The following is a 27,851-nucleotide window of genomic DNA, read 5'->3' as shown; positions in this document are numbered from 1 at the left end:
TGCTTTTGGATGATCCCATTGATTCTCAATGTGATAATGCACAGTAAATATATGATTTGTAAGGAAAAAATTTGCTGAAGTACACATTAGTGTACATTGTGTTTAGCACCGTGGCGTTCCGCAATAAATCGCTAATATGTTTAAAATGGCATATCGGATTAAACTAGAGACTTTAATCTTTTGACTCAAACAGGTTTCAGTGTTTAAATTTAATTAGGTTTCTTACCAGATTTTACCAGACAAACTCCGCTGTGATCGGCGCCATGTTGTTTTGTCACATGACTCTGTTCGTCGAAAGTTATACCCTTTACTGACAGCAGAGAGTCACCTGAACTGAGATTAGTCAGTTTAAATGAGTTTAAATTATGCGTTATGTATAGCGAAGCCAAAATACAACGTCCACACATGTGTAAGCAGGGTCACACAAGATTATATATATTTATGCATTTGGTAGACGCTTTTATCCAAAGAGACTTACATTTTATATTATTTCCTGGGAATCTACACCACAACCTTGGTGTTGCTAGTGCTGTGCTCTATCAATTTAACTACTTAACATTTTATTTTATTTTCACACATATGTTTGGATTTGTTAACATCAGTTAACACAATAGTTAACATGAACTAAAACTAATTAATACTTTTTACAGCATTTATTAAACTTGTTAAATATTAATTTCTACATATGCTAACATATTTTTGCATTTAAAGTTGTACACAATAGCATTAGTTAATGAATTTTGAACTAACAATGAAATAAAATTTACTAAGAATAATAAATGCTGTTAAAAATTCATTGTTCTCTGTTAGTTCATAATGGTTTTTGTATGCATTATAGCTTATGTTAACAAACAGAACATTATTGTAAAGTATTACCAATTATTATTTATGGCATTGCTAGCGCCATGCTCTGGCAATTGAACTACAGTTTTATTTTATTTTATTTTATTACATTTTACGCTACTTACTTCAAAGATCACTGGTAATATTTTAAACAAAAGTTATCTAGTAGTTCTTTTCAGCTTTAGCTTTGTAGAACAACCTAGCAGAATTTGTTTTATTTATTATTTATTTATTTATTTATTGGTTCTAGCTCTGGGCTGTCTGTGCAGCAGGGTTTGCATAATTTAATCATGACTGTTGGTTCCCAGCTGGAACAAAAACAGAAGGACCAATGATCTGAACCCCACACACTCTATCTCAGAGTCCAGACGAGCTCTCGCTGAATAACTCCATGATTCACAAGCGTTATCAGTTGATGGCAATAAAACATGAATCATTTAGTAAAAGAGTAATTACATGCTATCAAATGTATAATGTTCCATTTAGCACATTTATGTTAAATGCGCTAATTGATTCTGAACCCTCCAGCCAACATCACTTTATTTGATTAATACCTTTTTTAAAGTCACTGACATTTTCAGGAAGTGGAAGGGATTTTTCCTTCGCCTCAAATGTGTTTTCCGTCTCTCAGGAATTCTTGTTGATGTATTTTCCATGTTTAGATTTTTAAGGGTGGCACTGCATGTAGTACAATGAAAAATAGTAAAATTGTGGCTAAAGTTCCCAAGAAATTGATTGACAAGCACAGTTTTCGTTCCTGTGTTAAAGTATTTCCTATTGAAACAGGAAGTTTGGTGGAAAATAATGATTTTTTTTGTTTGTTTTTTGTTTTTTGCTTTGTGTCAGTCAGAGGCATGTGGTATTAAAGGGAGGGAAATTCTCATTCTAGAGAGCATTCCATTGAACACGAATGTGCATACGCCACCGAGTGTAAGATGAGTCATTGATATTTTTGGTCCATTTCCCCAGAAGAAAAAGACTACATTTTAAATACATATATCAGCCATAGGTTTGTTTTGTCAAATTTTAGGGGTACAGTTACAGTACCATATACAGTAATTGGCCTCAAAGCTAACAGACATGGACTAAAAGCCAAAAACTTTCATAGGGTCTTTTAATAGACAGTGTACTTTAAAATAAAAAGAATTTAGCATAAATTGGCCAAGCTCAAAAGTTAGGGGTTGTTTTAACCAATCTCAAATAAACATTTGCAGCAGGAGTTTTTTGGAAAGTGAGTCATGATTGTGGATTTGCATGTATGGACGAGGTCAAACACTCATGGACTTCAAACAGGTTAACTGGCAGCGTGAGGTGTGAGCCGTGGTGGCACGTGTTTGATGCCAGCGAGTAATTGTGTCATAATGATAGAGATGAGTGCTGGCAGCTTTCTGTTGCCATTTGGAGGGGTTCAGTGACACTTGACACCATTCTTGAGCTTCAGGAGGTAAAGCTTCCATTTAGGCGGAGATGGCAGTGAAGGGGAGGGGTCAGAATTTTTAGAGCATATCATATATTATACAGCAGAGAAGCAACAATTTTCCAAAATGTGCTAAAATCTGCAGAGAGAGGCAGAATTAAGAGAATGTTCCTGGTTCAAAACAAGTTGAGCTCAGTCGACAGCATTTGTAGCATAATTGACTCATATAAAAAGATAGTAGTTACTGTAAGGCACTTACAATGGAAGTGAATGGGGCCAGTCAATAACCATTAAAATACACACTGTTTGAAAAGTATATCCACCACAAGACAAACATTATACATGTTATCATGATTTTATTGAAGTTATTTCAATGCACTAAAACCACTTACATAATCATGGCAACCACATTGTAAAATTGGATATAACTTTACACCAGTACAGTTAGTAAGCAATTTTATCCCACTAAAGTCATGTGAACACATATTGTATAATGTTTACGTCTTGTGACTTTTTTTTCTTTTTTGAAACAGTGTATATTTTAGCGTTTATAGATTGGCCTCTTTCACTTCCATTGTAAACGGCTTATTGTAACCACCATTTTCACTTTTTTTTAAATAAACAAGGAACGAGTTGATTTTTATTATATATTTTTTTTTTTTACTTTTATTTTTTGATAAATAACATTATGCCACAAATGCTGTTGATTGAGATTAACTTGTGTTGAACCTGGAACATTCCTTTAATATCACATTTCAATATGATTGAAATGAAGTTTTAAAATCAAGACCTCATACTTGTTACTTTCTTTTCAAGCATTAATTTTTTTAAGCAAACTTTCTTTTCTGTTTAACACAGTTAATTGGATTTTTACATTTTCTCTGGATTTGAAAAAGATATACTCTGTGTTTATATGTTTTAACTGCCGGTTTTATGTTCACAAAACAACTTTTAACATTTCCAATAGTCAATTCTGACAACAGTTTGGTACCGAAAGTAAAAATCCCAATAACACACTGTGAATGACACAATTGAATCGATCTCACTATACTCTCAAACTACTTAAGTATTTGTAAATTAATATATGATATACTTATACCTATATATTTATAAAATCATTTTTAAATATATTCTTTCTATTCTTATAACCAAGAACTTCAAATCAATAGTTTTATATATGTCCATTGTTTTTAATTAGATTCCATCATTACAGGATTGTAGTTCATTCCTTCATGAAAGACGTTAAGTACACAATATTTTACCTTTGTGATTTTGTCCGATTTTCAATTTTCACATTTTTTTTTTTTGTTTGTTTGTTTTTTGTTTTTTGTTTTTTTGCTCCAAATCAAAGTTTTTAATGTTGTGATTTACTACGGAGCTGGTTGGTTTGGTTCATGCCTGAAAACGTTTTTATGAAGATTTGAAATCACTATAGAAAAAGAGGAAAACACTTCCGGAACCAAGATGGCTGAAAAAGTAGGCGGGCGCTCTAGGGCTTTGAAATAGAGAATTTCATTTGTTTGCGCAGGTCTAAACCATTTTTGGATTGTTTGACTTTCCATAGCTAATAATTTTCCAGGACAGGGGCTCTGAAGGGGCCAATCAGATTTAAGCTGGGGCCAATGCCCCTGTGGCCCCACTGCTACCTCCGCCTATGTAATAGAGAGAGAAAAGGGGAATTGAAGCACAGAAAACAGGAAGTAAGCTGCCCATCATATTTTGAAATTTGACAGCTGGCGATTATAGCTTTGATAAGGTGACATTTCTGAAACCTCACTAATTAAAGGCTTTCTTCTTTAACCTCAAACATAACATAATTTTTTTTTCCTTCTTTGTTTTCTCTCTCTCTTCATGTTTGGAGAATCAGGTAATTTCATTAATGCATGCCAGTCAGTCTTAATAAGCCAGAGGAGAGTGGGGGGACTCTTATTGAGTGACCATCTACAAAATAAGCATGTTGCTGGTGGGTTCCATCCGTGGCCCCTCTCCAGTGAGCCAGGCCTCATTTACAATGCAAAACCTCCTTCCGTAATCCAAGTGTCCTTTCCGCAATCACAGAGCATAATCTGCCTCTCTCTTGTTACAGACAACACTTTACCACACTGGCCCACCACACAATGAATATTAGAGCTGATATTATTTTCTGTGAGCATTGTTCGCCCATCGTCGTATCACAGAGATTAAAGCAAGACGAGTGCTTTGTGCAGCCACTTGTGCTGAAAAGTGGGCTCATTCTAATACTGTTAAAATAGTCAACGGGGTCCGTGTTCATGAATTATAATGGACACAAAAGGTTTGTCTGTGAGGAGCTTGTGAAAGAGAGACTGCTTTGCATTTCATCTGCTACTGAAATATTTTTTTTTAAAAAGCACTTATTGTAATGTATTCACTCCACGATCACATGGAGACTGTCATCTCTTCATTTAAACTTAAAGTCAAAATGAAATCAAAATTGAACCTATTTATTTTCCTGGTCTTATTGTGCACAATACATCAGTGCATGTTATTCCAAGTCGTTCATTTAAATCTAATAACTTGCACCACCTCTAAAACGACTTTCCTTTTCAGCTGACGTCATTTAGGCAGGACGTAATGCTAACCAATAGCTTAATAGCAATTTAGGCATTGTTTTAGGCTACTGTTTCAGTATTCCAGCCATTAACTCTTTAAGCTCTGAGGGTGTTTTTAAAGATTTCCTGCTTCAGTGGCCAATATTAAAGACATAACTTTAAAAAAAATTTTTTTTTAAAAAAACAAGGAGGGTCAAGTGTTTGGTATCATTATAAAGAAAAAAATTCATTTTTTTAATGATATAGATTATGATGAATTCTGAGACATTCAGCCTAAGAAAAATCTGAAAAATCACAAAAAAAAACAGACACAAAAAACTTTCTTTTCTTATTTTTTTTTATTTGACATTATATGTCTCAGGGTGTAAATAAGGTAGCTCTGAAAAACTGCTTTTGTTTTGTTTCCAATCATGTTACCTGTAACAAATTAAAGTTTTGTGTTGATACAACAAAGATATCAAAAGTTAGAGCATTACAAAAATAATTTATTCTAGTGTCCAAAAGCATCTCCAAGTGTCCAAAACCCTTTCCAAACAAATAAAACATAATAATTGAACATAAGAACTACTTACACATGCAAATACAACAGTGACTAAAGGTGTGCTCTCTCTTCAAAGCATGCAGGCATGAGTAACGAGATCTAATTCAGTTCCATTCTGTGTCATTTGAGCCACCAATAGCCGCAATTCCACTATCGGGCCAAATGAGGGCGTGCTAGTGCGAGCCAGGGCCAGTTGCGATCCCACAGTCACTTCCAGGGCTTCATCGTTCTTCCTCGGGGCTTTCTCGGGGGCCAACAGCTAATGGCCTTTGGCCCGCTGATTACCCTTGGGCCAGAAAAGGCCAACTGGGGATTGAGGCGTGTTCAATGTCAAAGGCGGAGTTTCGCAGAACTTCCCAGGTTGTGTATCCAGCGCACAGCGGTACAGGTTCGGGAAAAAAAATAAAATACATTTGGCATAGTACAAATCCGTTAAAACGGCCAGTGGATAAAGCAGTGCCCAAAGAAATTACTTTCCATGGTTCGATGAAAGTTGAAAAAGAAGCGTTTCCACTGGGATAAGCCGAGATACTGGAAACTCGTGTTCAGGTCTAGCTCCATTGTGGTATGGACTACCCACTTTTTACAATCCAATCAGTTCCTGATGGATAAAATCAAGTCAAATTTTTATTTTATTATTATTTATTTTTTTATATTCTGTTTCACTTACAAATATGTCATATGACGGAAATAAAATGGGTTGCCAATGCCATTTCATTATGACTTAGCCATTTAGTTTTCTTAATCCATAGAGTTTTTGTCCTCTAAAGGTTATACACAGATGAATGTCTTTTTTGTTTTAGTGAATTGCTTGTTTCTGCCTTTTGTTGGGATTGGACTGCACTCAACCCCTCCTCTTTCAAAAAAGAATCCTCATTTCTTTGGTCTACTGGATACAGGCAGAATGTCAGTCTTCCATAGAAAGATCCAGAAAGTCTTACTTGTATTGTGCCTGCAGCTTTTTGATGCACAGGGACCAAAAAAAAAAATAGTAGATCTGCTGTTGGGTTTCTTGTGTGTGAGAGGGCAAACAGTAAAAAAGAGACAAAGGGAGATAGACAGACAGTAGGTGGTCCCAACCAAGTTGTTTTGGATTATGTTATCATGGATTTTTTCTGAATGTTTTACAGTAAAATTAAATCGCTCTATTTAAACTACAGTGGTGCACACATGTAATACGGTAAATTCTTACAATCTGAATCTTCCATTTTCTGACATTCTTCCATTTTCTGTTTGGCTTTAAAGGCCATATTGATTAAAAAATTCATCCTATTTAGTTTTTGAATATATGTTGATGGATTTATTGTGAATAATTCATCGGTGCACGTTATTCTAAAGAAAATAAATGTTTCTGTTTGTAATTTTTCTCGTGCAATAGAACGCCACTTGAAGTCAGACTTCCAACATGGAAAATTTTCAAATCTGACTTCGCTGATATGTGTGTATGATGTCTCTTGAATATGGTGCCAAACAGGTAGATGTACACAGTTAATGATAAACATTCACGTTTAAAAAAAAAAAAAAAAAGGCATAAAAAAGTCAAAGTTTCAACATTACATGATAAAACCTGTTGAGTTTCCAAGCTGGAAGCTGTGTTCTTTTGCACTTGAAAGATTACAAATACAAACATTATGTTTCTTTAGAATACCGTACAGCTGAATCGTTCAAAATAAGACAAGCAACATGTATTAAAAAAGTAATATCTTTTTATTTGAAGTCAAACAGAAGATTGAAGAGAACTAAAAGATTTATGTGCTTCCAAGAGTGAGGTGTGTAAAAGATCTTCACTGTAAAAGAATAATTCTTGCATTGCCATTTAGTTTTTTAAACGTCATCTTCAGACCCTCGAACAACAGAATACATTGTGCCCAAATAATAAAAAAGCACACTTCATCGTCCCCTTTCAAATTTATCATTACTGCTTGGAATAATAATTTGTGAAGGACTAAATAGCTTTGAGAGATAGGACATTAAAAGGATTATTCTCATGTAATCCGTGGGTCCCTGCAGACGTGGATCTGATCACAGAACAGTGCAGGGCAGGCGTTATTGAAGCAACAATAGAATAGTTAAGAAGCGCAGCAGAGCCAGAGATGCTTTAACTGCCTGTTTCTCTCTTGTCATCCCCAGTTAGCAACAGTAAATCCGTTTGTTCACCCGCTTAGTAAATTAGAGTGTTTAAAGGTTAGACAAGCGCACGCTAATTATTTCATTATTAGGATGAGCTCTCACCCCTAAAGAGCATAAAGTTTTGTCTCGGCGAGGTAGAAAGAGGCAGGGGAAACCTCTTATGGGAGGAGAGAATTAAAAATAAAAAGAGCACAAGTGCTTTTAACCGTGCTACAGAAAAAGGACATAAAACACGCTATGATGGGTACTTTACTGTAACTCTCGTGAATTAGTTATAATCTAACATTATTATACAGCTCTGTTGAATACTTGACTCTGATTGCTCTATTGCAGCATTCTGCAGTCAAAAAAAAAAAAAATATATATATATATATATATATTTTTATATAATTTTGTTGTTGCAGTCAAACAATTTCCTTTTTAGCTGTGCTGGTTTTATGTGTGTCGTATTACTCCACGGTAGGGTTGCCAACTTTTCACTATGCGAATACGGGACCCTTAAGGATTTTGAATATGTAAACAGAGTTTCACCACTTGGACAATAGATGCCCTGTGCAGGATGTCTTCATTTCAGCCAAAATATGGGACAGTTGGCAACCCTACTCTGCAGTCTTTCTTCTCGCATAATAAAGCATTTCACTGCTAAAATACAGGACAATTAGCGATCTGTATAGGATGTCTTAGTGTGGTGGTGTAGGTGTGGTGGACTAAAGCACATAACTGGTAATCAGAAGGCTGCCGGTTCAATCCCCACAGCCACCACCATTGTGTCCTTGAGCAAGACACTTAACCCCAGGTTGCTCCAGGGGGATTGTCCCTGTAATAAGTACACTGTAAATCACTTTGGATAAAAGCGTCTGCCAAATGCATAAATGTAAATGTCTTAATTTTGGCCAAATTATGTGAAAGTTAGCAACCCCATTCCACCGTCTTTCTTCTCGCATAATAAAATAACTTAAAATAAAATCTGCCGGGGTTTTATTTTGTGATAATGACTGTCTGACCGTTCATTATCCCTTATTTATATAATGCTTAACAATTAAATTGGTCTTGAACATTCATATATGAAAATGTATGAACATATGTATGACATTTTTAATCATATGAATGTATATGGAAAAAAAAATGATCTCTTATTGTGTAATAATGTGTGTTAATGTTATTAATGAAAGGTGTTATAAAGTGATGCTGATTTTTGAAGCTATGTTTTAAAATATGAACAGTAACATTCATAATGTGGTATATTAATGAACTATAGAGAGTTGGAAACTTGGTTTTGACATTTCTTCACATGAACTTGTGATTCCGGTCTCCAGCGTTTGGATGCATTGTAGGTTAAGTTAATGAAATGCAATGTGTAGTGTGATCACACCTATCTGCCATATGCAGGAATGTATACTCAAATTTAGCTATCCCATTCACATTTATTTGAACCAGCGTTATTAATCGCAATTCCATTGTTGTTTCTGGTGTTGCAGGTAGAACTGACGGGCAGCAGTGTGTTTGACTATGTTCATCCGGGCGATCACGTGGAGATGGCCGAGCAGCTGGGCATGAAGCTTCCGCCGGGGAGAGGACTGCTGTCTCAGGGCGCCGAGGACGGGGCCAGCTCTGCTTCCTCTTCCTCTCACTCTGAGACACCTGAGCCAGGTAAGACCATGTGACAATGGGCCCTATGCATGGCCATATATGTCAGGTTAATGACAAGAGGGTTTAGAGATTAGAGCTGGCATTATAGAACTGGTATTGAGTATTAAATGCATGCAAATTCAGGTTTACGATGTTTCAGTTGATTTGTACTTTAGTTTTGCTCCATAGATTGGTTTTCCTTCAGTGGCGTTTTGGGCTTAAATGTGTCAGATTTACACTTTTACATTATATTATATATAGTTATTACTCAGCTCTCTGGAATATATCTAGAATGTATTCTTAGCAGTCAATTGCAGTATTCAGTGATCAAATATTGTCACAGGCAACTGATTTACTGCATGTCCCTAGCTAGGTTTTCATTTATGTATTTTTATGTGATTTTGGGGAAATCGCATAAAAACTGCTGGATAGAACCACCAATAAAATCTCTAAAATGCACATTAAAACTTGTATGCTCACTTGAGGTGGATCAATTTTTTATTCGATAAGAAGTGCCTAAACTACGCAGGAAACAAATTTACCAAATATATGCCTATATAATTTATATAGGAATATTAATGCACATCAGAAAAGTCATGTGACTTTTCTCAACAAACCATGTGAATACATAATTAGCTCAGAGAATATCATCAATATCATCACATAGCATCTGAAACGTTGCTCTGGTTATTCTGAAAGGCCGGAGCCAAAGCCTGTCATCAAAATGATTGTCTATGTCTACTATTACCTCCCAGAACTGCATGACATGCTTTCTCTCCCAGACCTAAGACATCTGAAGCGTTTTGTCTGTGCGCTCTAAACTGAAAGTAATTTATTACATTTAATTAAAGACCCACAATGGCTTCAACTTATATTTTGCACCAATTCCCCCAGAAGTGGTAATTTTGTTATGTTAAACACATGGAATGGAAACACTACTTTATCCGCAAATTGGTTTTGGGATATTTGTCATAAATCAAACTTGTAACTTGGATGGAAACATGACTTGTGCTAATTTTATGTCTCGTATCATTCCATGGTGAACATTTCCGCTTTGCGTTGGGGTCCTAGTCACTCTGGGTTTATTTTGCAAAAAAGGCTAACTTTAAATTATACCCATTATATTGTCATTTGCACAGATCACACATGGCAGAAACTGAGCATTGAAATTTGTAATAGGCAGATTAATCTGTTATTGCCTTTCAGATTGACTGAGTTGTGCTTCATGCTTTTTTTTTCATCTTATGATCTTGAACTCCAAATTCAAACTATATTGTTTATGTTGTGTGTTCTTTGAAGTACTAGTTTTTTTTAATTGCTAGGTTTATTTATACCCTTAGCCATACTGTTTTCAGAAGTCAGTGATCTATGTAATGTTGCACGAACTGGTCTGTATGACACATCAAGACTATAAGTGCACTTTAAAGCATAAGAAGTGTTTGTGCGTGTGTCTCCATGTGCGTTTGACATGATATGGCTGATGAGTGTCTTTCGCTCGGTCCCGAACTCTCCAGAGGGCCCCCGTTTGGTGGCAGCACTGTAACACGGGCTCACCCTGCTCCTGAATTTAATTAGACAAATTGTATTGCAGAGATGAAAAGAGGTGACATTCCTCATTGGAATTCTTTTCAGGGCTCTTATAGACTTTGCCTTCCAAATGTTCCCATTTTCATTGTGTTGTACTGATGATAATTTAAGTATTAGGGGAAAATCCATTTATAAATTAAACAAAATGACTTGATATCCATCAGTCCCTGAGTTCATCAAGCTGTTCAAACATGAGGGAGATTGGCTGGTCGGCCGGGGTCTTCCGAGAGCTTCGGTAATTAGATCTACCAAGGATTTATTCTTTGCTGATTGGAGCTTTAAATTAATTGAAGTTCCACATTTGTGGTTTTGTCCTTTTCGTCGATTTTTTTTTTCTTTTTTTCTTTTTTTTCTAGCCAGCAGAAATTTCACACTGGCGGACTCAATGTGTGCGTGCGTGTGTGCGTGTATGTGCATGTGTGTGTGTGTGTGTGTGTGTGTGTGTGTGTGTTTGAAGGTGGTATGAGAGTTAATTTCTTGTTGGGTGTGAGACAAGGGCCTTTAATAGCTGGGGGTGTGGTGGGCTTCTGACGCTGAGATTTATTTGTGTACACACAGACTCATAATAGATGTGCTTTACAATTCCTCAAAGGGCAACAAATTGTGTCTCATAACACCAGTGCTTAACTTGTAAATTATGAAGTCCCGGAATATACACTACCGGTCAAAAGTTTTGAAACACTTACTCATTCTTTATTATAATTTTTTTCTTCACATTTTAGAATAATAGTAAAGTCATCTAAACTATGGAATAACATAAATGGAACTATGGGAATTATGTTGTGACTAAACAAAATCCAAAATAAATCAAAACTGTGTTATATTTTAGCATCTTCAAAGTAGTCACCCTTTGTCTAGAATTTGCAGACATGTACTCTTGACATTTTCTCAACCAACTTCTTGAGGTATCACCCTGGGATGCTTTTTAAACAGTATTGAAGGAGTTCCCATCTATATGCTGGGCACTTATTGGCTGCTTTTCTTTATTATTTGGTCCAAGTCATCAATTTCAAAAACTTTTTTTTTTTTTTAATTACATTTAAGTTTTAGAATGAAATAAATTAATATGGTGGCACAATTATATTTTTGTCTACAAAATTAATTTCAAACATTTAAGCATACGCCTTCAGATCAAAGGATTTTTAAGATCATGAGACACATTTCAGGCAAGTGTTTCAAAACATTTGACCGGTAGTGTAGACTGGTGATGGATCCAGCAGGATCTATCTAGCTTAAATGAAAAAGAATGTTTAACATTTAATCAACACTCCACGTGCGAACTTTGGTGCAACATGAAGTACTAACACTAGATTGCTCTTTTTAAAATCGACAGACAAGTTCAGTTTTGGTAGTGTGGACAGTGTTGATTATGGTTGAAAGGGAAAAAGAGCGATTTTATTATTTTAACTTATGACGTCAAAATCAGCATACAGGTAAAAATATACATTTTATATATGAAAAGGTCAATTTCACGTAATAAATTATGTATAAATATAAATATATATTAATATTTGAGATATTGGCAAACTTTCTGAGCATAATTCTTTTCAAACTGTTGCTCCACCACAACAGTACTCGACCTGAATGATTAAACTGATATAACAAGATAGAGTGTTTACATGCACACCAATACGCTGATAACAACCAAAATCAGCATATTAAAAAAAATTTGACAACGCAAGAAAACTTCATTTACATGAGATTTGACATCAGGTTTTTCTTTGCTTTTTACGTCACAATGTTAACAGACATGCACACAACACTTGCGCACATTGGATAAGCCGGTAAGAACACCAGTAAAGATGTTTACATTCAACGCAAAATCGAGGTAATGGGCAAAAATCTGCTGTGTCAGTTGGTTTATGCTTAAACCGTTTATGACCATACCTCAATAAAGGAAAGCCGTTTATTTACATGACCACTCACATTGTCGGTTTATTGAGCATAATCGGTGTAAGAATGTGCACGTAAACACACTTTTATACCCGTTATAGCTCCCCTTGTGGCAACGTTGAGAATGCAATGAGTACTTTTAAGTTTTGAATTGCAGTGTGATACACTTCAGAACACAACAACATAGTGTTCACATACTTATGTAGAGTATGTTTTGTTATGTTTTTATGGCAATACTGCAATATGTAGACATTGTTATTATACTTGATGTTTCATGAAATATACGTACAGGCATATGAGATGGGGATCCAATAAGTAATGGATCCAATTCCAGAGGTGCCATGTTCTGTATTTCGCTTGTTGTGGCACAAATTAAACTCTGCTTACATCCACAAAGACCTCTCTCTCTCTCTCTCTCTCTCTCTCTCTCTCTCTCTCTCTCTCTCTCTCTCTCTCTCTCTCTCTCTCTCTTTGAATGCAAGCCAGGCTGAGCAGTGTTTAAAGGAGAGTCAAGCATTTCGTTCACCTTCTGTCACCTACCTCATATGTGTGTGCGTCCTGCGTGTACATGTTTTTTTTTTCTTTCCCCCCTCCTCTTTTTGACTGTGATGTCACTTTTTTCATCCGCTCAACCTGCAAAGTAAATTGTGTTATCAACAACCTATTTTAAATATCTGCGGGTGCAGAGAGGAGAGCGTTCTTTCCCTCCATCAATGTTTCCATCTCTCTCTCTCTCTCTCTCAAGGGCATGACACGCTGGCAATAAACAAGGCTGTATTTTTACTTGAAGATCGTAATCCTGCTGTTTGTCAACAAGAGGCTTTTGATGAACATGAAAGCGGCCCCCTGTTTGTGCATAAATAAAAGAAAATGATTCAAGCTTAATTTGTAATAATATGAATTTGGAAAAAGAAATGTGCCTCTGTGACATCTGTCCAATAGAATTCAGCATAGAGACGCCATACAAATGCACGTCATCTGCCGTACGGTTCTTAGTTAAAATGTTTACACTGGTCATGCCATTAAATAAGAACACTTAGTGCTGCATGCCATTCTACGATGGCTAACCTAGCAGAAAAGTATTGTTACTTTTTTTTTTTTTTTTTTTTTTTTTACGTTGTATTCTTTTGGAAAATGATATATAGATAGAGAGAGAGAGAGAGAGAGAGAGAGAGAGAGTGATAGATCTATCGTTAAAACTCATTTTTGAACCATTCTACAGATTTCATATTAGCAAACTACAGTTAAGTCATTTAGGACATCTACTTTGTGCATGACACAAGTATTTTTTCCAACAATTGTTTACAGACAGATTGTTTCACTTTTAATTGACTATTTCACAATTCCAGTGGGTCAGATCTTTACCTACACTAAGTTAACTGTGCATTTAAGCAGCTTGGAAAATTTCAGAAAATTATGTCAAGCCTTTAGGCAATTAGCCAATTAGCTTTTGATAGGCTAATTGGAGTCAATTGGAGGTGTACTTGTGGATGTATTTTAAGGCCTGCCTTCAAACTCGGTGCCTCTTTGCTTGACATCTTGGGAAAATCAAATGAAATCAGCCAAGACCTCAGAAAAAAAACTGTGGACCTCCAAAAGTCTGGATCATCCTTGGGAGCAATTTCCAAATGCCTGAAGGTACCACATTCATCTGTACAAACAATAGTACGCAAGTATAAACCCCATGGGACCACGCAGCCATCATACCACTCAGGAAAGAGATACATTCTGTCTCCTAGAGATGAACGTAGTTTGGTGAGAAAAGTGCAAAACAATCCCAGAACAACAGTAAAAGGCCTTGTGAAGATGCTGGTAGACAAGTATCTATATCCACAGTAAAATGAGTCCTATATCGACATAACCTGAAAGGCTGCTCAGCAAGGAAGAAACCATTGCTCCAAAACTGCCATAAAAACTTCAGACTACAGTTTGCAAGTGCACATGGGGACAAAGATCTTACTTTTTGGAGAAATGTCCTCTGGTCTGATGAGACAAAATTGAACTGTTTGGCCATAATGACCATTGTTATGTTTGGAGGAAAAAGGGGGAGGCTTGCAAGCTGAAGAACACCATCCCAACCGTGAAGCATGGGGGTGGCAGCATCATGTTGTGGGGGTGCTTCGCTGCAGGAGGGACTGGTGCACTACACAAAATAGATGGCATCATGAGGAAGGAAAATTATGTGGATATATTGAAGCAACATCTCAAGACATCAGCCAAGAAGTTAAAGCTCGGTTGCAAATGGGTCTTCCAAATGGACAATAATCACAAGCATACCTCCAAAGTTGTGGCAAAATGGCTTCAGGACAACAAAGTCAAGGTATTGGAGTTGCCATCACAAAGCCCTGACCTCAATCCAATAGAAAATTTGTGGGCAGAACTGAAAAAGCATGTGCGAGCAAGTAGGCCTACAAACCTGACTCAGTTACACTAGTTCTGTCAGGAGGAATGGGCCAAAATTCCAGCAACTTATTGTGAGAAGCTTGTGGAAGGCTACCCAAAACGTTTGACCCAAGTACAAACAATTTAAAGGCAATGCTACCAAATACTAACAAAGTGTATGTAAACTTCTGACCCACTGGGAATGTGATGAAAGAAATAAAAGCTGAAATAAATCTCTCTACTATTATTCTGACATTTCACATTCTTAAAATAAAGTAGTGATCCTAACTGACCTAAGATAGGGAATGTTTTCTACTATAAAATGTCAGGAATTGTGAAAAACTGAGTTTAAATGTATTTGGCTATGGTATATGTAAACTTCTGACTTCAGCTGTAGATGCCAAACAACATATATAAAAATATTTTTATATTTAAAACTATTTAAATATTTTTCTATTTTTTATTTCATTAAAAAATATGAATTTTAATAAATAAATAAAACATTATCATAATTAATAATAATATATTAATTATTATTATAGAATTATTAATAATAGTAATAATAATAATAATAATAATAAATGTAAGTAATTAAATATTGTTTTCTTGTATCAGATTGCACTAGTGTTTTCCACTTTGAATTGTGACTTTATCCTCCTTACCCATGGTAAAATCACTGTAAAACTTGACCTCTTGTGGCATATTACTTTATTTTAGATACAGTTGAAATTGCCTGTTTTATTATTACAAATTTAGGAATATTTCTGTGTTGTCATTAAAAAAAAATGTTTATCCCCATTATTCTGTTATGTACAAACATCAAGTGAATGCCAACATACATACATGCATGAAACACAAGATGTGGCATTAAAACAATGATATAAAATATAAGATACTTAAGCAGAATTAACCTTTTGCAGTACTGCATGTGAGGATGATTAACTGAGAACACGGTTTGAAGAGCATTGCCTCAGCATAGTGCTGCACAGGCGTCCCGGGGCGAGCAGAGTATCAGTCGCCTGTGGGCAGGGTGATGTGGACTCTCCCGCAGGGTCAGACCTTTGATTTGTGTGGATTCTCCTCTAGCCTTTAACAGGTGTCTGCTGCTGTGGGTGACATTTCAAATGCAAATAGAGCTCTTTACCACAAGCCTCTGAATCTACCCCTGTCAGACCAGAGTAATACCCCCAGCCCAGCCCAGCACACAGAAACACACACACACACACACATACAGTATGCACAGACATATTTGTGTCTTTGTTGCGAACACACTCTATTGTACATGAACACACATGCATATATGCACACAGAAATGCTGGCAGATATAGGTTATGTTCCAAAATGAGCTGTCAGTTTACAGGAACAGACTGCATTGAGATCATGTGATCTGTTTGATATATGTATACTGTATAGTGAAAAATACAGCCTGTGGAACCAACATATGAGCAACATCCAAAACACAGTTACAGTTTGAATTATCATTCCTCAACATTTGAAAGGATTTGCTGTATGAAAATTCCAAATTCTTTGAAGATGTGTTAGAAGATTGTATTTGAGCGTGTGGGCTCTCTCTGGTCAGTTTGCACAAGTCTCAAAAAGACATCAAATAGCATTAATTATCCACTCTCAGTTGTATTACAAGCATTTTAATAGTAGAAAGGTAGTTACACAAGTTATTTCCCAGATAGCAAACCTACATTGCCAAGATGTCTGCAAAAGCGTGCATCATCTGGAAAGCATTGTGTTTACTTTTAAGCATCTTATTTACATACAAACTAAGGGCACGTTCACACTAATCCATTTTCATTTGAGAATTACATTTTCAGTGTCTTAACGCCATCGTTTTCCAAAGTAATAGAGAGCGTTTTCGAAACTTTCTGTTTTCAGTGTGGGATAAAGTCATTCTAGTGTGGATGAGAAGCGTAAACGTAACGAAATATTTTAGCAGACTTATATATATATATATTCTAAATCATAAACATTGCAAAAATGTTTTTAAGAACTAACAAAAAGTACTGAGAAATATCATGGTACAAACATGTTTTTTTGGACTTGTACCATGGTAAAATCATGTTTTTTGTTTTTGGGCAGTACCATTGTATTATGTGAAGTACCTTGGAGTACCATGTAAATAGCATAAAACATAAACAGACAATCTATCAGATTATTAGTACCATATCAAAGTAGCATGATATTAGCTCTGATACCATCGAAGTACTTCTATGGTATTCAAAATATTTCTTTAAATTATTTCTAGTTTAATAAGTCATGGGTTCCACTTTACAATGCGGTTGTATTCGTTAACATTATTTAACTACATTAGTTAACATGATCTAATAATGAACAATACTTTTACTGTACTTATTCATCTTATATTTTAATTTATAAAAAAAAATGTATTTAAAAAATGTATTGGTATATGTTAATGCAACATTACTAACAATGTACTATCATAACTAACTAACATAAACTAAGAATGTACAATTGTATTTTCATAAATTAACATTAACCAAGATTAATAAATGCTGTAAAAGGAATATTGTTCATTGTTCTAGATACCTAATGCATTTTCTAATGTTAACAAATAGAAACATATTGTAAAATGTTACCAAGCCATGTGTATACTATGATGAATAAGGCTAACATTCTTCCGAACATCTCCTTTTGTGATCCACATAATAAAGAATGTCATATGGGTTTGGAACAACATGAGGATGAAAAAATGATGACAGAATTTGTATCCCTTTATTTAACTATCCCTTTAGGTTTCTTTCAGCCGTTGGGCACTTTACACACCAGTGGCATCTTGCTGAGGTCATTGACCTTAGTCAATGGTTGCTGTACTCTGTCCATGCCATTTGGGGATTCTGTGCTCTGCAATAGCCAGAATTCTCCCAGGTGAGTCCTGCTCATCGGATCTGTTTGGCACATATAGAAAGGTGTCCTTGAGAAGTGAAGGTGGGGTCACACAAGCAGTTAGCATTTTCAGAATACAAATAATGGGATTAGCGCTCACAAACAGCTGACATTAGCCTAACACACTTATCAGACAGGCATGTTTTCATTGGCAAACACAGTTTTAGATACTCACTTATTTTAGATCAAATTGTTGTTATTTGTATTTAAGTGCGAACTACTAATGAGACACTGACTCTATTTTGATTCTCTTTACATAAAGTACCACGGTATTTACATAAAAAATACAGTGTTCCTAAAAGTATTCTGACACTTAAGCCACACTTAAAAATGTCTGAAAGTTTGGTATTACGTAACGTAGTATGAAATCAACTGGCATCTGCGCTCAAATGCTGCTTGAGCTTTTCTCAAAACTAACTTGGGAAAATGGGATATCAATGGGGGTCAAGAGTGATCACATGACCAAAAGTATTGGAGGAGTTTTAATTGAAATCTGAAGTTCGTGAGGTCTGCAGCACAAACATATTGATTTTATTCAGGCTGACCCAGCCAATGGGGTCACGTTTGAAAACATCTGACATTTCTTCAATTCATCTCACTTTCAGACCCTCAATACTGCACCTTTCAGAGTGGAAATAGGTGTGTGTGCGTGCTCGTGCACTACACTACAAAAGACAGCCCAATAATCTACTATGCCATGTGACAGACCACTGAAGTTTAAAGACTTGAAATCATAAATGAGCTATTTTTTTTCTTAAAGCGGAATTGCAAAAATAAATATTGTTTTAACAACAGCTTTCCAAATACGTCCCCCGTCTGCTGTTGATCGAACAAACAGATAGTCCCACCTCCAGCTCGCTCTGTTGGTTGAGTCAGTGTTGTTGCATCAGGCTGGACAGGCTGTTCAAAACAAAGCGTCATTTTTATATCACCACAGAGACACTGACGATATTTACATGGACACCAGAAAGCTTCTTATTGTGAGAAAGTGGCACACTGCAAGAAAGTAGCGTTCCCATTTACATGCACTTTTTAAGTGGTGGACTCTTTACTCCCATATAAATGCGGCTCGTTCAGTAAGCAGCTTTCTCCAAACAATGTAATTTCCCCACGATGCTTGTGTAAACAACAAACATGGTATCTGAGGAAGACTTCACTATTTTATTCCCTGTTGCTTCACTTTATTTTCAGGTATTCAAGAGGTTTTGCTGTGTTTGTTTTCTTTAAGTTTCTATCATGATCTGCAGCAGAATTGTGCTGCAAAGGGGGGGTTTCCCTCTTATGTAAAACTCTGGGATTCCCCCAGTGTATGAGCGCATATACTCGAGCGTGAGGGACGATCGATATTTTACATTGGTGTGTATAAATGGGTATAGTTTATAGTGTATGTGCTTTTCCCACTGTACTCCCAAATGTTTAATTATTTCCACTTTGTTGGGCTCTATCCTATGACGTTTGTTGTCTGGTCTGTTCACGTACATGAAAGAAAAAACTGTAACAATGCTGCTTATGCGTTTACATGGCCACATAAGCCGCGTTCTTTGGGAGAAACCTAGGTGTGTTAAATCGCTTTCTCTTAATCCCTTAAACAGCATAAGGAAATCAGCGTTCTTGTTTACATAACGTTTCAGAACACCACTTACTGCAAAAACCTTGGAATTACCGTTTTCTTAAGTGCATGTAATGTGGTCACTGTGTTTACCATTTTCAAGACTTATGGATGGCTTACTTATAGCTGTTTCTGCATATAAAGCTAGGATAGGAGAAAGTATGTTAACACAGAACAAGTTACACAGCTTTAATAAATGAGAAAACAAATACATTTCATAACTTTCTTTGCCTAATGAAGGTTACTTAGGTGAGAAAAATAATACTAAGCAATGATATTATCATAGCTTCACATTTCACAATACAATAAACTCCAGATAGATAAAGCCTCCAGCCTTTCATTATATCTTGCTAAATGGAAGTTTTTACTCTGAAATACATCACATTATCGAAGTTAAATTTTTTTTATATAAAAGACATGTATTTTATGCCTTTTTTTACCTTTTAGAGTGATCAAGTTAAACATCTGAAATCACTGATTTTGTTTTGGTCTATGCAGGACAAATCAGGGAGGACAATTTTCAGGAAATTCAATATATCATCATAATTACTTCGAGATCAGTAATTGTATGTGTGTTTCTTGTACTTTTCAAACACGCAGAGTGGAAGAGAGTGTTATAGATGTAGCGAGAGAGATTGATTAAAAGGTCAGCTTTGCGGGTGATCTGGGAAATAAGAGAGCAAAGGGACAATATCTCCCACCTGTTCTTGTGCATTAACCCTCTGGGGTCTGAGGGTGTTTTGGGCCCTGGAGAAGTTTTGACATGCGTTGACATTTGTGCTTTTTTCAGTTGCTTAAAAACATATTAATGGCTAAAGTCTGATAACACTGTATTCAGCACAAACTGGGCTACAATAATATGTGAACAACATGTATGTACATGTTTGTATTTTGAGAAAATAATGTTTATGCGTGGTTTTTGAAAAAAACAAACATTTTAAGTCACTGAAATAAGGCCATATAACACATACTAAACATTTGTTCACAATACTTTTGAGAACTGGATCTTGTAGCCTAGAGTTTTTGCTACAAAATGATGTGAAAACCATCCTGATCACTCATTCATACAAAACAATATAGTCATTTAACTTTTGTAAGACACTTTTAGTGTTAGAAAGGCCATATGTAAGGAGTCGTAAATGATCATGAATATTGATGTGATTAACACCTGAGGAGACAAAGACCCCTCACCTGAGAGAGAATGAATGTGAGGAGACTTAATAATTGAATGTATTGTTTGTAGCTTATTCACAAAATAAAGTTTAAGTTTAAGTGAAATATTTTTACAAAATAACTGTTTTCTATTTGAATATATTGTAAAATGCAATTTATTCCTGTGATCAAAGTCTTCAGTGTCACATGATCCTTCAGAAATCATTCTAATATGCTGATTTTCTAATATGGGCATATTTACAGCACATTTTACACATTTACACCCGAACAGATATTTGCAAGCACAAGCTTCGTTGATGACAATGAGGCAGCATAAACACTAGTTAAAATATAATCTAAACATTCATATTATTTTTATATCATATTACATATCATATTGATATCATACAGCATACAATTTAAATACCTGCTTTAGCCAAAACAACATTTAAATGTAACTAAAACGTGCCTATTAGGGCATATTTCAAATTTCAATACTCTGAATACTGGCTGGCAAGTCTGGAAATAGTCCAGCTAGTAAAATATGTCCATGTTTATATAAAATAGCATGTCAACTAATGTAAGTAAAACTAAATGACTTACTCATCCGAAATTGTATCCTCGGCTGGATCAAGTCGCTCTTCAAAATGTAAACATTCATATTCGGAGTCCCACTCTTCTTCTGAGGAAAATGTGAACTCTTCGTCACTATCCAGGAGCTTCCTCACCTGTGTAGCATGCCATCTTCCAAACGTGCAGAAAAGTGAATGAACTTGATGCTTTTTAAGGCACTGTTGGGGGCGTTTACCATTTGCATTGATCGCCTCATCACATTACACATTACCGTATGAATAGCGCGCTCTGCTGGTGGAAGCACACCCTGTTTATTTTCTTTATTTTACAAAAGCACAAGGTGTTATTGTTATTGTGAGCGTACACAAATAAAAGTAGACCCTTTATAGTCTCTAATGATGTCTTACACTTATCTGTGTGCCCAAAAATGAGTATTTTAAGTTGTTCGACCCCAGAGGGTTAATGACAGGCAGGAGTCTGTCTCAGATCTTCTCAGGAGAGAGATAGAGAAAGAGAGAGAGGAGGCATCACGTTACTATACCTACAATTATTTTTACATGGCTCGTTGTACGTATCAGTATCCTGGTGAAATGAACAGTAGAGGCGCTAAAACAACAATAACTTTTATTCCCTTTCATAAAAATCATGAATAAAACGGCAGATTATCAGTTGACTAACACTAACTTTTCGCCCTGTTCCTCACACAATGCTATGTTATGACATCAAAACACTTTTACTATATTTATACATAACAAACTACATTTACAAGCTTGTTGAAGCACAATTAAATTGTGCAGTAGCTCAACTGATAGAGCATTGCACCTGTGATTTAAAGGATCAGGGTACGAGTCCTGAAGAGCTCATGAGTCATAGAAGCACCACAAAATGACGTGGTTGCTTCTGCAATTGTGTTTTTCATCTCACATTTTGTATTTTCTGAAAATATTGGTTAGGTTAAGGTTTAGAGTAAGGAGGTAGGTTTTGTCGGGAGCTCAGAGATTTGGATTTAATGCTGACACATAATACAGCCCAGCCGGAACAACCCGTCTGGCTCTGATCCAAAAAGTTGCTGGTTACAGAACCAGGCGCCCCCAATGCACAAATGCCTTGCTATACTATGAACACAAAGAGGAATGCTAAATATCAGGGATTTAGCTATACTGTAGATGCATTTTTTGAATTACAGCACAGCCACAGTTTAATTCCACAGTTTAATTCCATTCCGCAAAACATCACTTCTGTTTATTCTGTCACACGCCTTGTTTGATTAACAATGCAAATCTTATTCTTTTGCCCATCTGCAGTTCTGTCAGTGAATGAGTGCATTTTATTAAAATAAAAATTGATATCTGCTGTGATGTTTTGTTGTTTTTTCTCAATTTTTCTATAAAATCAAGGTGCGACTTTTCTCAGATGTAAATACTAACAGAGGTGTTGCGGGCAGCAGTGCAGGTGGCTGTCATGAGGAAAGCATGTATATTTGTTTTCCAGTAGCATCTATTACATGAGACATGACTGGGACACAGATTCAGAGATTTGCGGCGTGATTTTTTTTGCAATGGCAGTCTGCAATCACAGATGGCAGATGAGGATATGTGCCGTTTTCACTGTTGAGATGGGGAATGGGAGATGGCAGTACAGAAAAGTGCGTTGGGCTTGGTTCAGTGTGTGTTACTGTTTTTATTTTACTACTCTAGGGAGTACCACGAACCTTGTTTTTTATTACATAAGATTTTGATGTTTGTTTGTTTTTTCTTCTTAAAGGAATAGTTCACCCAAAAATGAAAATTTGCTGATAATTTACTCACCCTCAGGCCATCCAATATGTATCTGAGTTTCTTTCTTCATCAAAACAGAATTTAAGACTTTTAGGATTTCATTTCAGGCCTCCTCCTCTAAACAATGCAAGTGAATGTACTCAATTTTTTGACGGTCCAAAATGCATATTTAGGGCGCATCAAAATAATCCACAGGACTCCAGTCGACAAATAAAGTTCTTCTGAACGCAAACGATTGATTATTTTGAGAAACAAAATAATACTTATATACTTATTACTACAAATGTTCGCTTCCGTACATCTCTGTGACGTGCGCTCATGAGAGGTATGACATAAGCTCGTTGGTAAGGTCACGCGTCACGTGGGGGAGAAGTCAGGAAGCGCGTCATTGTTTACAAGAGAAACTTGTGCTGTTCACAAACCAAAACAGTCCAAAACAATTTCAAAACAATAGAAAATAAAATAAAAAATCATTTCCAAATAATAATAAAAAATAAACAATGTAAACAATGACGCGCTTCCTGACTCCTCCTCCACGTGAGGAAGTGTAATGGAGACTGCAGATGTCAAGATTTATAGTGAATATGGAGTTACATTTTGGTCTGTTTTTTACCCAAAACCAAAAGTATCGTTGTGGAAGACATGGATTAAACCACTTGAGTCATAAATTTTTATGCTGCCTTTATGTCCTTTTTGGAGCTTGGATGTTTTCGACCCCATTGACTTGCATTGTATGGAAAGACAAACATCATGTATTTTTCGTTTGTGTTCAGTCGAAGAAAGACAGTCATAGGAGTGGTTTAATATGAATGTTTCATTTAAATCATATTACAGATTCTCCTGTGAGCATGTTTGTGCAATTCACATATAGCACTAGTGCTGTGACAGTACTTTTGTAGTTAAGTAAAAGACATCCAATAATGCTTGTTAATTTTGCATGTGTGTGGGAAAAAGCCATAACTTACTCAGAAATTATGAAAGTGCCTATCGCTTCATCAAATAGATTCACTGTCAAAAGCTCAGAGCTGGGCGTCGTGATGAACTAGCCACCATAAATAAGAGAGCAGCCTGCTCACTAAGACAAATGTTTTTAATCATCTGATGTGTTCATTTATCCCAGGCCCAAATTTAGTCTTAAATTAAGGTCCTTGCTAGGACATAACTTGATTTAGAAATGCCCATCAATCCTGGCCGGCCTTCAAGCACAGGAAAAGCTCGTTCTTTGCCGGACAAACAATTGTTGCATGTTTGGTTTTTGCCCATTATCAGTCTGGATCGGATGCTTTTTTGTGTTTGTTCAAATGAGTTCATTGAGTTAATTGTATCTTTTTTGCTTTTACGCAACATTATGCACAGATTCTTTTATTCTCAGCGACATCACCGAGGACATACAAGTCAGTAACTGTCTCTCATCTCCTCTATTATTCAAAAGCATTATCAAGCTTTTCAAATGTCTATAGTGTTTCAGCCATCGTGAGCCCTTCAGTAGCAAACCATACAGAAACATGTAAAACAATCCAGAGAGAGGAACAAAGAAACTAATGACAGCTTAGCCGGCCTAAAAGATTGAGAATTCTGTCACAAGGAAAGCACCAGATCACTGGAGGAGGAAGGCTGCAGAGCTTTGAAAGACAAAGGCGGGATCAAGTGGTCTCCAGACTATTAGAAGGCAGTTTTATTTAAGCTTATTTGGCTGATAAGGTTGTCAGAAAGGGCTTTTTATCAGGCAAGAGGAGTAGGCGCCGAGCATTACGGCGTCGTTCCCAGGCAGTGGGTACGTGGCGAGTCACGCGGTGGGAAAGTCTTTCTATAAAGCTGCTTGACGCTTTCACACAGGAAAAGCCCAATTTGAGCTCGGCTCCTGCAGGATGAGAGGGCACTTATGCCTGAACCCAGAAAATATCTTTTGTTTTATGTTTTTTATGGATTTGATTTGAGTTTATTTTTGTGTTTGTAGTACATTAACAAGGTTATGTTTGTGTGAGTGTGTGTGTGTGTGTGTGTGTGTGTAGGTGGGTTTGGGTGGTTTACGAGGACATTTTTTTAGGTTACAAACTGGTAATTACAAGGGTATTATGCTATAAATGAGGACATTCTAGTGTCCCCATAATTCAAATCGCTTAAAAAACATACTAAACTATGTTTTTTTGAAAATGTAAAAATGCAGAAAGTTTTTTGTGAGGGTTAGGTTTAGGGGTAGGGTTAGGGGTAGAATCTATAGTTCGTACAGTTTAAAAATCATTATGTCTTTGGAGAGTCCTCATAAGGATAGCCGTACCATTGCGTGTGTGTGTGTGTTTGTGTGTGCACGCGTGTGTGCATGTTTTGTATTTGTGAGCTAAAGTACTCGTTTTGGATATGTCTGATTTGTTTTTCAGGCTTGGATGGATGTTTGTGGGTGATAAACATTGTTAAAGCAAAAATACACAGTAGGGCTGCACGATCTGGACAAAAAGTCATATTGCGATTATTTTGAAAAATATTGCGATTGCGATTTGAACTGCGATATGATAAACAAAAAACTAGTAAATATATGATTCCTTTTGACCAAAATTTGGTAATGTTTTGCCCATATTCTACTGCCAAAAAAAAAGGCTTTGAGGGTTCACACTTCAGTCCTCTTAAAAATAACTAAACTTGGACCTTTTGTGCTGATTTAGGGCCATATAGTATGATTGCGAGTGTGATAATGCTTATATACAACAGTTCAATGAACAAGGAATTTTTTTTTTTTTAAATTAGGAAAAACTGAGTATGGTCACAAAAAACGCATTTGTGCATGGAATTACTTTCTTATGCCACAGATCAGAATCTGCCATTGCTGGTTCAAACCGAATGATGCATCCAAGCCTTCGTTAGTAATTCAAAAATTTCACTTTAGAACTAAAATCACGGCTTCGGCTGTTCCTGACAAGTTATTGGAGAAACAAGGATAAGTGTGTGTGTGTGTGTGTGTGTGTGTGTATGTGTGTGTGTGTGTGTGTGAGAGAGAGAGATAGAGAGAGAGAGAGATGGAGCGTGTGCGATCACCTGTTGATGATGCTGTAGTCTGTTAGTAAGCTCTCTGAAGATAATGTCATTTTGGTGAAATGCATCCTATTTTCTCAGTGGAAAAATAGCCGTCCAAGTGGGGGTATTCCTCCCTATTTTGCAGTAGCTGGTGTGCAAGAGTCTTTCACTATAGAAACCGCAATCTTGACCGCCATTTTTTCCTCTCCAATGTGGAAAGTCTGGTAAGAGGTAAGCGCCTTGAGTTTGTGTAATTAATCAGTCTGTTGTGTCCCTCAGCTATGATGAGCCTTACTTCTGAAGTTGTTAGTTTAAAGCCATTTAAAGCTATTTCCTAGCTTTAGTAGTGTAGTAGTAATACAAGCGATCACTGAGCGCTGATGAATATAAATACTGAGTGATGCTGACTCACTTCACGTCACCAACTAGCTCATATTACACACAAAAATGGTCTTTTGCCTTCACCTGCTGGATAAAATATGTAATGTCACAATATTAAATGTAAAGAGACAGATGGCTCTTAACACATCTGCACTGCTCTTACACTTTAGTTTAGAACGGCATGAACACAAGCAGAGTAATACACACAGTGAAGCATTCGAGTGCTGATGATGTGAGACCATCAGTACTGATAGAACGTCTCTTGTCCAGTCAGATTCGAGGACCGGAACTAACTGTTGTATATTATATTATATATCTTTCTGTAATATTTTATAGTATCACTGTAATAAAATCTAAACTTGTTCGGGGCTATGTTACGCAATAGTTCAGTTAAACCAAAGTGTTCTAAACCGTGAAGCTTTTATTTTGGCGACATCTGGATAAAGAGTTTGTGTGTAGCCGAGTTCACATTTACAATAGCTGTATAATATGCTCCTCATTTTTGACATCTCTGCTGTACATAAATACCCAGTGCCATGGGGTGTATTATTTGTATTTGTATTAGAGGTTGACCAATAGTGGATTTTGCAGATAGCGGTAACTAGGGTGGTGCAAAAGGAATTTTTTTAAATCAATTTATAGGATGCTGAAGTTGGCATGAAACACAGAAGTTGAGACCGACTTTACTTCCGTATTGTGACATATTTCCGAGTGAAACAGCTTACTGGACAAGAAAAAAATGTAGGGTGGGTATTTGAGTTTATCCATTGGTTGTTGATTGGATTGTGAAAATATCACAATCGGCGTTGCATAGTGGAACAGAGGCAGATCTGAATACAAGTTTGCAGTGGACACACACACCCCTACCACCATGCTGCTTGAGTCAGAGCCAGTTATCGGTGAAATTGAACAGTGATCTCAATACATTTAATATCAAACTGACAACATAAATGCATTAGCACATCGCGGTCTTTGCTTACGAAGAGGCTGTAGCTGTTGAAAAACAAGTGAGTAAAAGATAATCTTATATTAATGTTTTGAATCACAATACACTTAATATAAAGGGAAAAAAACACTTACTCATGCTATGCATCCCAAGATAACTGCATTCAAAAATATAAATAAACTCCAGAGGCTTCTGAAGTATTGTATTCATTAGTGATTAACTCAGCAATTCAGGCATGAAATGTCTCGAATACAACTGCTAATACACCATTATTCCTCCTCATTTTAAATGTAAATTGAAGCTGACCCGTAACCAAGGAAGTTTGGGTTAAGGAACAACAGTTTTGAAGGAAAACAGACGAAAATACACCTTGCCATCTACACCAACATGCGATTGACGCTTCCTTCAACTCTATGCAAGGTTGTGGTATTTATAAGAAAGGGGCAGGGTTTAAGCGGACTATATGATTGGAGATGTCCTGCATACGTCACCAAA

The 27,851-nt window shown here is 36.3% G+C and overlaps 1 protein-coding gene across 3 annotated transcripts in view; it reads left to right on the top strand.

Annotated features, from left to right (window-relative positions):
• LOC127455490 (neuronal PAS domain-containing protein 3-like) overlaps window positions 1–27,851 on the top strand; it is a 425,888-nt gene that overhangs the window by 340,775 nt on the left and 57,262 nt on the right. For all 3 annotated transcript variants that reach the window (XM_051723438.1, XM_051723437.1, XM_051723439.1), the window contains one exon: window positions 8,980–9,151. In XM_051723438.1, the coding sequence (XP_051579398.1) occupies window positions 8,980–9,151 (172 nt within the window). The remainder of the gene's footprint in view (window positions 1–8,979; window positions 9,152–27,851) is intronic.

This window comes from Myxocyprinus asiaticus, chromosome 17 (genome assembly GCF_019703515.2).
Source record: "Myxocyprinus asiaticus isolate MX2 ecotype Aquarium Trade chromosome 17, UBuf_Myxa_2, whole genome shotgun sequence".
Classification (NCBI taxonomy): Eukaryota; Metazoa; Chordata; class Actinopteri; order Cypriniformes; family Catostomidae; genus Myxocyprinus; species Myxocyprinus asiaticus.
Note: the sequence above shows the minus strand (reverse complement) of the source record. Positions and strands in the feature narration are given on the sequence as shown.